We start from the raw sequence: 13203 nt of genomic DNA on the forward strand, positions 1-13203 counted from the left end.
TACAAAGCTGAGAAACTACTGAGGCTACAGTTTCTTGCACCTGCATATTAAAGCTTGTGAGAGCAGGTTGAAAGCTACTTGCAAATAAGTCTCTAAAAAAACACAATGAAAAGACAGATTCCTTGACAGAAAATTATTTCATAATGTGGACATGACTGTTCTGCCATTTCAAAGACCGATCAAACAGAAACACAGTTGTGTTCCAAATATATGCTGCACTACCGAAAGCAGAGAGCAAAACAGGTATCAGTAAACACACGTACATGGCTTTATGTTTGGGAAACGATTCTTAGACCTGTTCCAAGGCAGATCAGCATCAGTTGAAGCAAGGTCTTCAAGAAACTTGGGGAGTTCCTGCAGGGGAATAAACATTTGTTGGCAAACCTTTGCATTTTACCTTCAGTAAGTATAAAAAATGACACAATCACTCCAGTAAGAGCAAGAATTCTTTAGTTCTGCAACAGAGTGCATTTCTAAGAACAGCTGAAAGCATTACAGAGCATTCCACCTCTCTGTCAACCCCAGTTACACCAGAACCGTTAGCTGCAGCGCTGCAGACAATGCTGTCAAGTTGAACAATTAAAGCTTACATGAACTTTCACCTTTACAAGTCTGGATAAAGTCAGCCCATCACCTTTGGTAGTTCTTTGCTGTCTCTTCATAAAGTTGTATGCTTGGTTACCATGCCCTAATGACTCAGCCTTACTCTTGAATAATGCCTTTTCCTGACTCCTGTAGCTTGGGAGAGTTCTTGCCACAGCATGAGAACTGATGAGAATTTAATTGAGACAACTGGCAATTATCTATTGTTCACGGGACTGCTAGTGAAAGGGGTGGGAAGAGTTATTTTGGGTTGTACTGGAGTTTCATAACTGGTCATTAGTTCTGTTTCTGAAGGGCAGAGATGGATAAATCATTCATATTGAGGAACTTATTTGATGGGGGTGTTTGTGTACATAAATAGGTATATTTTCCAAAGCTGAGTAAAAGAGTGGAAACAACTTCATTACTTGTTAATGGAGAAAAAGTATTAATGTGATGATTTCATAGTGGTGATAAGAGAATAGAAAACTCTTAGAAAAGACAGAATTTAGCCAGAATTTCTAAGTTAATAACCACATTAACTGTAACAGATTTTCCCTTTGACAAATGTTATATGCAAGTCTATTTCAACACCTAGCTAAGATACAAATGAAGAGATCTACTTATTGCTTTGAATGAGTAAAATGCAAAATTTTGCTGCTTGTGCTGAGTAATCCCTTCAAATTTCTCTTTTAATATTAACAATTACTCTCTGGATGGGCTACTTCCAAAAGTGGGGCAGACAGCCCTACTATCAGGTTCCATATTAATTATTTTCAAGTGCTCTTTTGCTCATGTATATGAGACAATTTTTCTTCTATAAATAAAATCTAATGGGCAACTATTAGCAAATAAATAAATGAGGTAATGAAGAATGGAAAAAGCAGGAGTATTTTTTATTCCAGTGGTTTTCTTTCATTGTTAATTAAAATATTTTGTCAGCCTTATTTGATGGGTCAGGTATTAAGAATAATTTAATGTAAGGATTAGCAAAATGGTATAACTTAAAAATTGATGTCATAAACCAAGTCAATAATTCATCTAATCTTATATCCTATTTTGTACAATGGATAACGTTTGACACATAAAAAAGATCTTGAAACCCTTGAACTGTATTATATGCAATATTATCCCATGAGAAATTTCTTTCTTTCACCATCTGACAAAAATCCTATGGCCTCAAGCATGAAGACTACTTCACTCCTACAATTATATCCTCGACAATATAACTGCAGGTGCTTCTGAACAGGAGGGGAAAGATGTTTTCACGATGACAGCAAAGGACTTTCAGGCAAGGGACCTGACTTCTCTTCCAAGTTCTGACACATATTTCCTTGGGAAAAGAGTTAGGAGAAGAACGGCAGAGAACAACTAAGATGCTCATCTCCCTTTGAAAATTAAGAAGGGACTAGATCCCATCCACGCCCTTCAAAATCTCTCTTAATATCTATGCTTCCTAGGGATGAAAAGTCTATGATTACGCCCCTTCTAAAAATAAAGCTTCTGACTTAAAATCACCTTATAAAGAATGGCTGACTTTATATTTACATCCGTACATTAAAGAATTAAAAAGCATGGTTAACCGACATGAAGTAAATACAAAACTAAATGAAGCACTGTAACATACTGTAGAAAAATATCTTTAAAGGCACTCATTATTTTAAAATCTTGTCTTTGAACCAACCTCTGCCATTCTGAAGGCACATTTCTTTAACCTATTCATTTGCCTGTGCCTTTTGTCTCAATAATCCCTTAGAGAAGTAAAGCCACAATCCTACAACTGAACCTAAGGAAAGATCCCTGTTCTCAGACAGACTGACTTCTGCGCATTCCTGTCAGGATTTGATAAGAACAGTAAAACACAGCTAAAGGTGGAGATGTTAAAATTCCTCTCATTCAGAAAGCTGAAACTCTCCCACAAAATTTCAATCATTCAAGTTTGCATGAAGGAAGAACATAGACTAAATGCCTGTGGGGTTTTGCAGGTGTTACAGGTCATGGGATCCCATCTCACAGGCATGTCATGTGAACTTTAACTTTTCCCATTTGCCTGACTCCTCTGTGTCTTAGCTTGCCAGTTGACTAGTATAGAAGTAGCACTGTTGCACAGTACTTTGTAGTAGAGATGAAATGGAGAAGCAGATTATGTTATTTTTGTAATGATGCTTCCATATGTGAACAAGTACTCAAAAGCTGCACACCAATTCTCTGCATCAGTATGGATTTCAGTCTAAATTATTATTTTCGGAGCTGGGGAAAGACTACTTGGATTCCCAGATTCAATAACAAATCATCACAGAAACCATATTTCTTTGCAGGCTCATAAAACTTTGAAATAATTAATTTGCACTTTTTTACTGTAGTACTCTTATGGTACGTGGTGACATTCAGAGGTATTTCACTTTTTTATTCATGAACAGAACTTATTGTAAAACACTTATGGAAGTATTTCTGTTTCAGAAACTTGCCAGTTACTAGAAAAACTTGTTTTCCCAAAGGTATTGAGAGACACATGAATCGTCTGAAAAACTGGAAGTCTGAATATCAGCTAGCTGGTGTCCACCATCAGTTACTGTGGCTCCCTATGGTTTCTTTAAACATGTATTTTCTGACAATAGATGGATCCAGATCCATCCCAAGGTCCAGATTCTCTTCTCATCATGTTTACACACAGGCCATGCTCACATGCGGACCAAGACTGAACCCTAGAGACCTCCAGGCCCAGCAGCTCGGTCAAATCAGCAAATTAGATGAGACCAGGATTGTCCCTAGCTTCCAAGACTGAGTGAAATGAAAAGAGCCACATTTATGTTAGAAAACTCCAAAACAGGTTTGCTGTCTAAAAAACGCCTATTGTAAATGATCCCTAGACTATACCTACCAAAACATACCTTGGAATTGTCCAGGAAGACCGCTAGTTGAAACAGTCCAAATTACCATATTCACATGTCCAGTTCCTGGTATAATTGCATTTACTAGTACAGACACAGCCAGAGAGCCCAGGCGAGCACATGCTTTTAGTTACGTGCTTCAGACACCATGGTCCATGGGTTTATATTTTGAGCCCATCTCTCCTACACACATTGGAGGAGTCTTGAGTCATTTACGTGAAACTAAAATGATGAATGTGGATGGAAACAATGCAGGTGACGAGGTCTGCTTGGTTTTTGTGTGCATTGTCATTTCTGATGTCATTTCAAGCGCATTGTCAGTCCTATTATTCATTTGACAACAGATACTATAGAATATACTCTCAATCAGGGACCGGACCTATGCTGCAATTCTGCCTGTCCTTGGACAACTCACCTGGGAAGATCTCCCTACACTCTGCAACGTGGAAGCTGAAGCTCAGAGAGAAAAAAAATGGAAGCCCAAATGACATACAAACCTGTTGATATTATAAATTGACTCTATAATTTAGTTGAATGAGGCCTCAGCTACTTATATTTCATTAAATTTGAAATGGATTGCCAAGATTTTGATTTGATAAAACACTATTGTTTAAGTTTTAAGGCATTACAGTGCTGTAAGGATTATCCAATGTGGGTCACACCTAAAGAAAGCAACACTAGAAACTACTCAGTGATGAACATTAATATGTGAAAATGTTATTGCTAGTAAAACTTTCATCTGTTCAGTCATGCATAATATAACTATAATCACTCTTGTTCAAGTGAAATAACACTTCTGTTCTTGGAAAAAAAGTTCTCCTTACTTTATTGCTCAGAGAATTTTATGGTGCTTTTTATTATTAAATCCAGACCAATTTTACCTAAGGAGCATAACAAAAAAGCTGTAGGAAATACCATTAATCTTTTCACACTTTTGTTGGTTTTCCCTCAGAGACTGAAATATTATAATCTCACAGAAGAAAAGCCAATTGTTGAGTCTTCATTTTTGTTAATCCAACTGGTAAGCAATTCATGGTAAATCTATAAATCCCAAATAATAAAGTCACTGGAGACTGACAAATTATTTTTGTGAGGGCAAATGACCGTATGTGTTAAAAATGATGATGATAAAGATTCTAGAATAACAAGAAGAGGAGATATTGTTTAGAAAAAAATATGATAGCCGTAAAAATGTTACTTAATGAAAATAGTGAAAACTTTGAGATTTAAATTTGAAAGTATATATGCATTATATTATATGTAATGTATATTTTGAAAGCTGGTCTCTTTTCAGAAAGAAAATCAGGCTTGCTGTGTTCATCTGCTCACATAAGGAGATGGAGGCTATTCACACGGAGGCTATTCTCAAGAGCATGACAAGTATGACCTATTATTTGTAGAGGAAGAAAAAGCAAAGTACCGTGCACAAACTTTTTACTTTACACACTGAAACCTATGAAAGAGAAACATTTCTGAGTTCCATGGCAGTATGACTGGGGCCTGAACCTTTCACAGAATAAATGTCAGCTGTGTTTTTGGGGTCACCATCACTAAGGAAAACGAACTTATTTAAAGCAGTTAAATATAACTGTATATATGTTAGAAAACTATTTCTAAAAAAACCATTCTCAGGTAAACTACATATGCATCACTACACATGTAAAAGCATAAAGATTACAGCGTACTTGCAAAGATCAGAGTCTAAAGAAGATCACCTTTTGCTGTCACTTAGGTGAATAATTCTGATCAGGTTGCAGTGTAGACAGCAGAATCCAAATCAGTGTAATATTACTTTCTAAACATTCAACCTGGTAATTGGGTATTGATTATCAAGGCCAGAGTCCTTCACGGCCTTGCCTGCTTAAAATGGACATGAAATGTGACACATGAAACGACTGAAGGTCTTGCGATGTTGTGACAACTGCTAGCAACATACCGAAAATTCTTCCTGAAACTTTAGGTTGTTGTTTGTGCAAAGCTCTTCAACATGTTGTAGGAAGGATTTCTTGCTTATTGGCCTGAAAGTAATGACAGAAGAATTAGAAACCTATAGGGAATTTCTCTGTCATTCTTTTTATTCTTTTATAACTGCAGTTTATTAATGAACGATGCTTTTCAGATCAATAGAAACAGATACGGATAGGCAGAAAATTATAAATTGCTTACAGCATGCTTATTTGGTTTGTTTTCAGTCACCTAAAATAGAAGCATTTTCTCCCCTTGTTGTTCCCCCTCACCAGATTTTTACCGTTGCTAACGTTAACAGTACTGTAGGGTAGGATTGTTTTTATAGGTAACAGCATTCCAAGGCAAGGTTTCGACATTAATGGAAATTTGTAAAGTTATCATAGCATTCTAAAGTACATAATACTTCTTTGTCGCACAGAAAACATTTTATACATTGCAAGGTTTTAGACATATAAAATATTGCAGTGACCTCATTCTCATAATGACATGGTTTTTAAACCCCGAGGAGTTTAAATATCCCTGTATTACTTCCCAAGCTAAAACACAGACATGCAGACTTCACCCCAGAGAGAGAGAAAGCATTTCTCCAGTTACCATGCAATTAGTCATGCTTTTATGATTTATACGCAGCTTGGAGTTTTTTTCCAATAAACATAGAGGAGGGAACCACACATTGAGACTCACCGATGACCACAATATAAAAATCTTTAATCAACTTACTTGATGGATTTTCTATAACTAAGTAACCTGCAACAGAGATTTTTGTTAAATGTAGCAAGCTGAGAGGTAACCAACATTGCGCATGTATTTTAGATGAAATACTCAAGTAACTAGAGAAACAGATTTATTTCTTTCATGAACTCAAATGCTGTTATATGTCAGATATTTTGGGTGATTGTCTTGCTCTGGTTTTATCTCAGGTATTGGCAGATATGGATATGGTAGATACAGTTTCTATCATTGTCTTCAGATCATTTTACAGTGTTCTGGGCTCATATAGCCCTGGGAAATCCATACTTCCAGCACACCACTTCATATACATTGACAGGCTTCATTTTACACTATGTACTCAACATCATTCTTCTAAGGGCCATTTCAGAGCATAAGGGTAGGATTCACCTGACTGAATACAGACACCTATTTCTGAGCCAGTCCCTCTAGATTCCTTTTATAATCACTAAAGAGAAATAGGTGTGATTTCATCTCATTTAAAGCAGATATCTAAAATAAGTCACCGATGAATCATGCTACTGGTGTGCCTCTACAGAAACCAAACAGCTATGGCTGTTTTTCTAAAGATTTTAAAAATAAACGCCTGTTTCCACGTTCATTTTACATGTTCACTGCTCTTTCTGGTACATGGCAAATTTAGAAACTGTGCTACTTATTAAATCTTTAACTCAATCCCACAGCAGGTTCATGAAGATGTTACATGAGCATCTATACTCAGGGGACGTCCAGATGGCCTTGAAACTTGGTCATCACCATCACCTCTGAACACATTTTAAGAGTGTCTCAATGTTATGGATTGAGAAGCCAAACATTGGGCGCTCAGACTCACAAAGCTTGTCTAAAAGACCAAGCCAAAAAGTTCGAAGCAACACAGTTTAAAAGACAACGTGCCCCTTCAAAAAAGCTGTAAGTATACCTTCGTATATTCTTACGTACAAATACTACAAAAACTATTCTATAATACAAACACAGATGTCTACTGCTGTCATAATTTTAGTAGAAAAGACAACAATTTGCTTTAAAAATATTTTGGTTTATGAAGTTATACTTAAATATTTAAATTTTAAATTAGATAATAAAGTGAGATTAATACAACTGTTGAATAATTTGTTATTAAGTATCAGAGAAGCTAATTTCAAAGCTACTACAGAGGCTTTGTGGCACATACTTTGTCAGGACAGTTCTCTTCAAACAAAACACACTGGCTATGAAAGCCTTGGGTCAGTCTCACTGGAGTGAAAACAAATGTAAGAAGTCACAGAAAAAAGGCTCAAACCCAAAGTGCTTACTAGGACTGAAGGAGAGCTTTAGAATGAAAAAGAAGGCAATAAGATGACAGAATCTTCAGAATGTTTAGACATCTAGCTAGTGCTTATCGTATCACTTATGCTCACATTACGTGGCAGATGAAACTACCATCTAGTAATATTGGCACCATTATAGAGCTAAAATCTCCTAAAGAAAAAGTATTCTTAGTAGCTGTGCCAATGTACTGCACGCAAATAGATTTGTCTTCGAGCAGAGAGTAAACTTTTTTTAGGCTTTTTTCAGGACAAAGTTATAAGCAGTCTCTGCAAGGAAATCACACATTTGTTTTTCCTTCGAATTCACCTGTCTTCACCATAGAACAACAGAAAAAAAGTCATCTCCCAGTTGACATCTCAGTAAGTTTTTGAATACTGTTGGCTTTCCTCCTCTTGAACTGATAGCAATTAGGGGCTTACTGCACCTAATTTACAGTAAGGAAATGCAGTTTTGTGATTAGGGAGTAAAAACTACATCTATGCTGCACATAAGCAACCTGGGTATGTCATTTAGTGCTTCAGTGCTGAAGGTACGTGGATCCAGCAGCAAAGAACAGAGGAGACAAGCAGGAGCATTAACACTATCGTACTCAACAGTATTTCATTTTTTACTTTCACTCAAAGCAGGGACGTAAAGCAGTGATATAGCTCAGGAAATAAACTAAACACTTAGTGGTACATATGTTGCTTTCTAGTTAATTTTTAATATTAATAACAGGTGGGGTTTTTTAAGGCATAATCATATATTATCTTTCACAAGCAGTAAACATTTTCAAAGGAGTAAGGCACCTACAGATTGACACTTGAACCTCTCTGTGGGCATTTTAGTGAAGAACTTGATTTTTAGAACTACTGACTCTCACACTTCTGTTGGTAGCAAGTGCACATTGCAGTGGCTTGGCAGCTCAGAAAATAAGATGATCTAATTTAAATGCTTATATGAGAATTAATGTCTAACTCGAAGGCTGTGGCAAAGATGTTGGCTTTGTTGCATAAGAATCTTCAGAAGGGATGAATTTTGTATGCTCACTAAAGACTTACAGCTATGCTCAGTTTCAGCATTGTCATACTGCAAAAATTTTTTTTCAAGTCTCTTGACTTGGAATATGTGCTAATAATCTTTCTTCAATGAACTAATACTCTACCACCTGTAATCTTGTTCTCCACATTTCCCAGTCTTTTGTATAAAGCATGAGAATTTAGGTATCGCTAGATCTTGATGAGCACAACTTAGAATCAAACCATGAAGTTGCAAATTTCCCTATTTCAGCTGGACAATTCCAGATTCCCACTTGTCTGACTTTGAAACTAGGAAAGAAAAACATTCTCTAAGATAAAGAATGCTTTATTGCCTTAAATCTGATTTTCTTTTAAAACAGTGTATTGTTTCATGTGTGGGATATTTTTGAGGTCTATCAAAAATCTGAATCCCACTCAGATTACTTATGATAGAGCTAGAAAGAAGCCATTTATTTGTGTTGGCAGTGGTAACTGAAGACCATATTGTCACACAGACTCGGCTTTCTCTCTGGGTCAATCAACTGAAATCCACAGGGAATTAAAACTTCGTCCAAATAGAAAACAAAAGAAATGAGTATGTAGGCAAAAGGCTTAACTCATAAGCACCATTGATGCTTCCTAGGAACAACGGAGGAACTAATTTTTAGCAAGTTAATTGAAAGCAATATGGAGCTTAACCCTTCCTAAATATTAAAGGCCTAAGGAAAGAGAACACATGGTCATTTCTTCCATTGTACCATGACACGTACATTCATAAACCTTGTGCTCCTGGGATATAAAGCTCAGGAAGCCTGGTTTTGATAGTTGATTACTAAAGGGAAACTTGTTGAAGAAAAAGGCAAGGCAGGAGCCATGCCTATCCCCACTCAAAGAAAGAAGAAACAGGCTGGTCTAGAGAAAGTAACGTGCGTGCAGAAGTGTTACCTCGAATATAGACACCTACTGAATGCACAATACATAGGAAAGGCAAGATCAGACAATAATTTTATATACAATACTTTTCCATAAAGAGTTCTGATTACCTGGTATTTGCAAGGGTTACAGTGTCTGTAATTCAGAAATATTTCTTCTGAATCTGTGCCCCATTTCATTTGCTTGACAATCTGTTTCACACAGAATGAAACAAAAGTCTCAAAGCGTCCACCATAAGGTGTAACTTCTCAAGGAAAGATCTTAAGAAACGGAGGCCTACATGGCTTTAACCTTGCTGCATAAACTACTGCAAAAGTAGGGTGCCAGAGAAGAAGTCTCCAAGGTGACCACCTGGAACAGGGAACAGTTACTTGTCCCTCGCCAAACCTGGTGCACCCTGAAAATTTAGTGACAGAATCTATTCACAGCAGATGAATGTCTGCTTTGAAAAAGTGACTTTTTCCAGTCTTTGACTTGAGGCTCCAGTATACGTATATTCGGTGTGTTTAATGAACCAATGTTTAATTCAGCTTAGGCTGATGGGCCATATAGCTTTTAAAAAGGGTTATTTTTTTTTCTGTTACTGCATGTCTCATACCATCTCCACCATCATGGAGATCAACATTCAAAGTTAACATTTTGGCTTCACAAAGCGGATCTTATTTTCCACTGAATTCAGTAAGACTTAATTCTCTACATGTGCTCTGAAACTACATCCCATTAATTAATTGCCTAGCAAAGACTTGCTGCAAGATGGTGTATATGTATTAGCTAGTATTAGTAATTTTCAGACACTGAAGTTTTCTAAGTAAATTTTTTTCTGATGACCATTATGTTAAAAAGTTACTACTGGGAACTGAGAAATCTCCTGATTTGAAAAAAATGTTGACCAAAATAAAAAGTTTCAAAATTGGCAAAATGGGATACTTCGCAATTTTAAATTTGATGGTTTTTCTGCTTAAGCTGACTCTTCTAATGCAAAATAATTCATAGTAAAAATGTTATAAAAATGTGTTAAATAAAATGGGTTTTATTAACCTATACTGAACATTTGCTAAGTTTTGGTTCCTTAAACTTTTCAAGCTTTTGAATTTTTCGTCTGCTACATTTCCAGTCATATTCTCACAGAACAGAAAAACCTTTTCCTACTTCTTTTTATTTCTCATGTGATACCAGCTACACAAATTTTCTGAGAATATGAGCCAAGATCACAGGCCACGATCCACTAAGTATGAGAGAATGTCTGAAGGGACAATGTATGAGAGACAGTCAAGAGCAATCTCATGGAGCAGGGTAGAGTATCTTGATTCTGTGGATGAACTGTGTCAGCTGCAAGTCCATGCCTTTACTGATTTATAGTAGTTAACGTGATAAATAATATACTGGCTGAGAAATGACAAGACACCTGGTTTCCAAAGCATCTCCTTCAAATGAGCACTGAATGGGATGACTAGTACGTGCAGAAAAAAATCTATACTGCTCTTCTATCACCTAAGACTTTCACACAAACTCCCCCTCAACCTTTCAGGGTAAAAAGTATACTTAGTTGGACTGGATTTCAGATGATTTACTGCTATCCAAGAAATACAAACAAGCCAGCCTGGAAAAGGAGCCTGCCCATCTATGCTATCCTCATACAAGTACAAGACGCCATGAACTGAAACCAGCATTCTGCAACACAGCAAGCTTTTCAAACACAGCTGAGACAGCTGACTAAATGCAGCCAACGTACGGCAGTGGGTTACGCAGACGCAGTCATGCATGGTCCCGTTCCAAATGCATGGTGAATTTGTAAAGGTTGCGCTGTAGTCATCAACAGGTAATCCAATAGTTTAACATGCTAACATGTCACTGCTTTAACCACAAGTCATGAGAATGGTAAGGACAACACAGGAACTGGGACGGTGGTTGGTTTCTACATAGCTATTCCCCAAAGCCAACAGGTGCAAAAGTTCTTTTGTGGTGCAACTGTGGAAGTCTGAAAAGAGGCAGCAAGGATATTTTGGACATTAGGTTCTGCTGTAAGCTGCCTTGGTGCACGCTGCCATGCTTCCATCAGCTTCTTGTTATAACTCATCATTACTGGGAAGGATGTATCTATGTGAAAGACAGCATTAGAAACACCTAAAGTACAGGCTCCTTAAGAAGGACAGGCAGGGGAGATGAGGTGTCACTCTCTATGTCAATGACCAGCTGGAGGGCATGGAGTTCCACCTGGGAATTGATAAGGAGCCGACCGAGAGCTTATGGGTCAGGATCGAAGGGAACACAGGTGCAGATGGTGTTACAGTGGGGGTCTGCTACAGGCCACCCAACCAGGAAGACCAGGTGGATGAGACCCTCTTGTAGACGGATAGGAGCAGCTTCTCATTCACAAGCCAGGAGGCCTGCATGGATGAACAGGGAGCTCCTGCAGAAACTCAAACTCAAAAAGGAAGCCTACAGAGCATGAAAGCAAGGACAGGTAGCCTGGTAAGAATACAGAGAAGTTGTCCAAGCAGCCAGGGATCAGGTTAGGAAAGCTAAAGCCCTCATAGAGTTAAATCTGAACAGGGATATCAAGAGCAACAAGAAAAGCTTTTATAGGTATGTTGGTGATAAAAGGAAGACTAGGAAAATTGTGGTCCCTCTCCAGACGAAATGGGGGACCTGGTCACCTGGGATATGGAGAAAGTTGAGGTAATCAATGACTTTTTTGCCTCGGTCTTCACCGGCAAGTGCTCTAGCCCCACCACCCAAGTTGCAGAAGGCAAAGGCAGGGACTGGGAGAATGAGGAACTGCCCACTGTAGAAGATCATCACACTCAAGACCATCTAAGGAACCTGAAGGTGCACAAGTCCATGGGACCTGATGAGATTCATCCGCAGGTCCTGAGGGAAGTGGTGGATGAAGTTTCCAAGCCACTGTCCATCATATTTGAGGAGTTGTGGCAGTCCAGTGAAGATCCCATTGACTGGAAAAGGGGAAACATAACCCCCATTTTTAAAATGGGGAAAAAGAAAGACCCAGGGAACTACAGGTTGGTCACTCTCACCTCTGTGCCTGGCAAGATCACAGAGCAGATCCTCCTGGAAACTCTGCTAAGGCACATGTAAAATAAGGAGGTGATTGGTGACACCCAACAAGGGCAAATCATGCCTGACAAATTTGGTGGCCTTCTATGACGGCATTACAGCATTGATGGATAAGGGAAGAGCAACTGACATCATCTACTTGGACTTGTGCAAAGCATTTCACACTGTCCCACATGACATCCTTTTCTCTAAATTGGAGACGCATGGATTTGATGGACAGACCACTCGGTGGGTAAGGAACTGGCTGGACGGTTGCACTCAAAGAGTTGTGGTCAATGGCTTGATGACCAAGTGGAGACCAGTGATGAGTGGTGTTCCTTGGGCATCAGTATTGAGACCAGTGCTGTTTAACATCTTTGTCAGCAATATGGACAGTGGGACTGAGTGCAACCTCAGCAAGTTTGCTGACAACGTCAAGCTGTGTGGCGCGGTCGACACGCTGGAGGGAAGGGATGCCATCCAGATGGACCTTGACAGGCTTGAGAGGTGGGCCTGTGCAAACCTCATGAAGTTCAACAAGGCCAAGTGCAAGGTCCTGCACATGGGTTGGGGCAATCCCATGCACAAATATAGGCTGGGTGGGGAACAGATTGAGAGCAGCCCTAAGGAGAAGGACTTAGGGGGTGTTGGTTGATGAGAAGCTCAACATGAGCCGGCAATGTGCCCCTGAAGCCCACAAAGCCAACCTGAACTGCATCAAAAGAAGCGTGGCCAGCAGG

At 38.5% G+C, this 13203-nt stretch overlaps 1 protein-coding gene across 2 annotated transcripts in view; it reads right to left on the minus strand.

Annotated features, from left to right (window-relative positions):
- PTPRQ (protein tyrosine phosphatase receptor type Q) overlaps nt 1–13203 on the minus strand; it is a 139494-nt gene that overhangs the window by 15059 nt on the left and 111232 nt on the right. Inside the window, exons 53-55 of one of the 2 annotated variants that reach the window (XM_054224768.1) lie at nt 6162–6188; nt 5410–5491; nt 264–354 (exon numbers count right to left, since the gene is read on the minus strand). In XM_054224768.1, the coding sequence (XP_054080743.1) occupies nt 264–354; nt 5410–5491; nt 6162–6188 (200 nt within the window). The remainder of the gene's footprint in view (nt 1–263; nt 355–5409; nt 5492–6161; nt 6189–13203) is intronic. The other variant, XM_054224774.1, reaches the window with a different exon arrangement.

The sequence above is a fragment of the Rissa tridactyla genome, chromosome 1 (genome assembly GCF_028500815.1).
Source record: "Rissa tridactyla isolate bRisTri1 chromosome 1, bRisTri1.patW.cur.20221130, whole genome shotgun sequence".
Classification (NCBI taxonomy): Eukaryota; Metazoa; Chordata; class Aves; order Charadriiformes; family Laridae; genus Rissa; species Rissa tridactyla.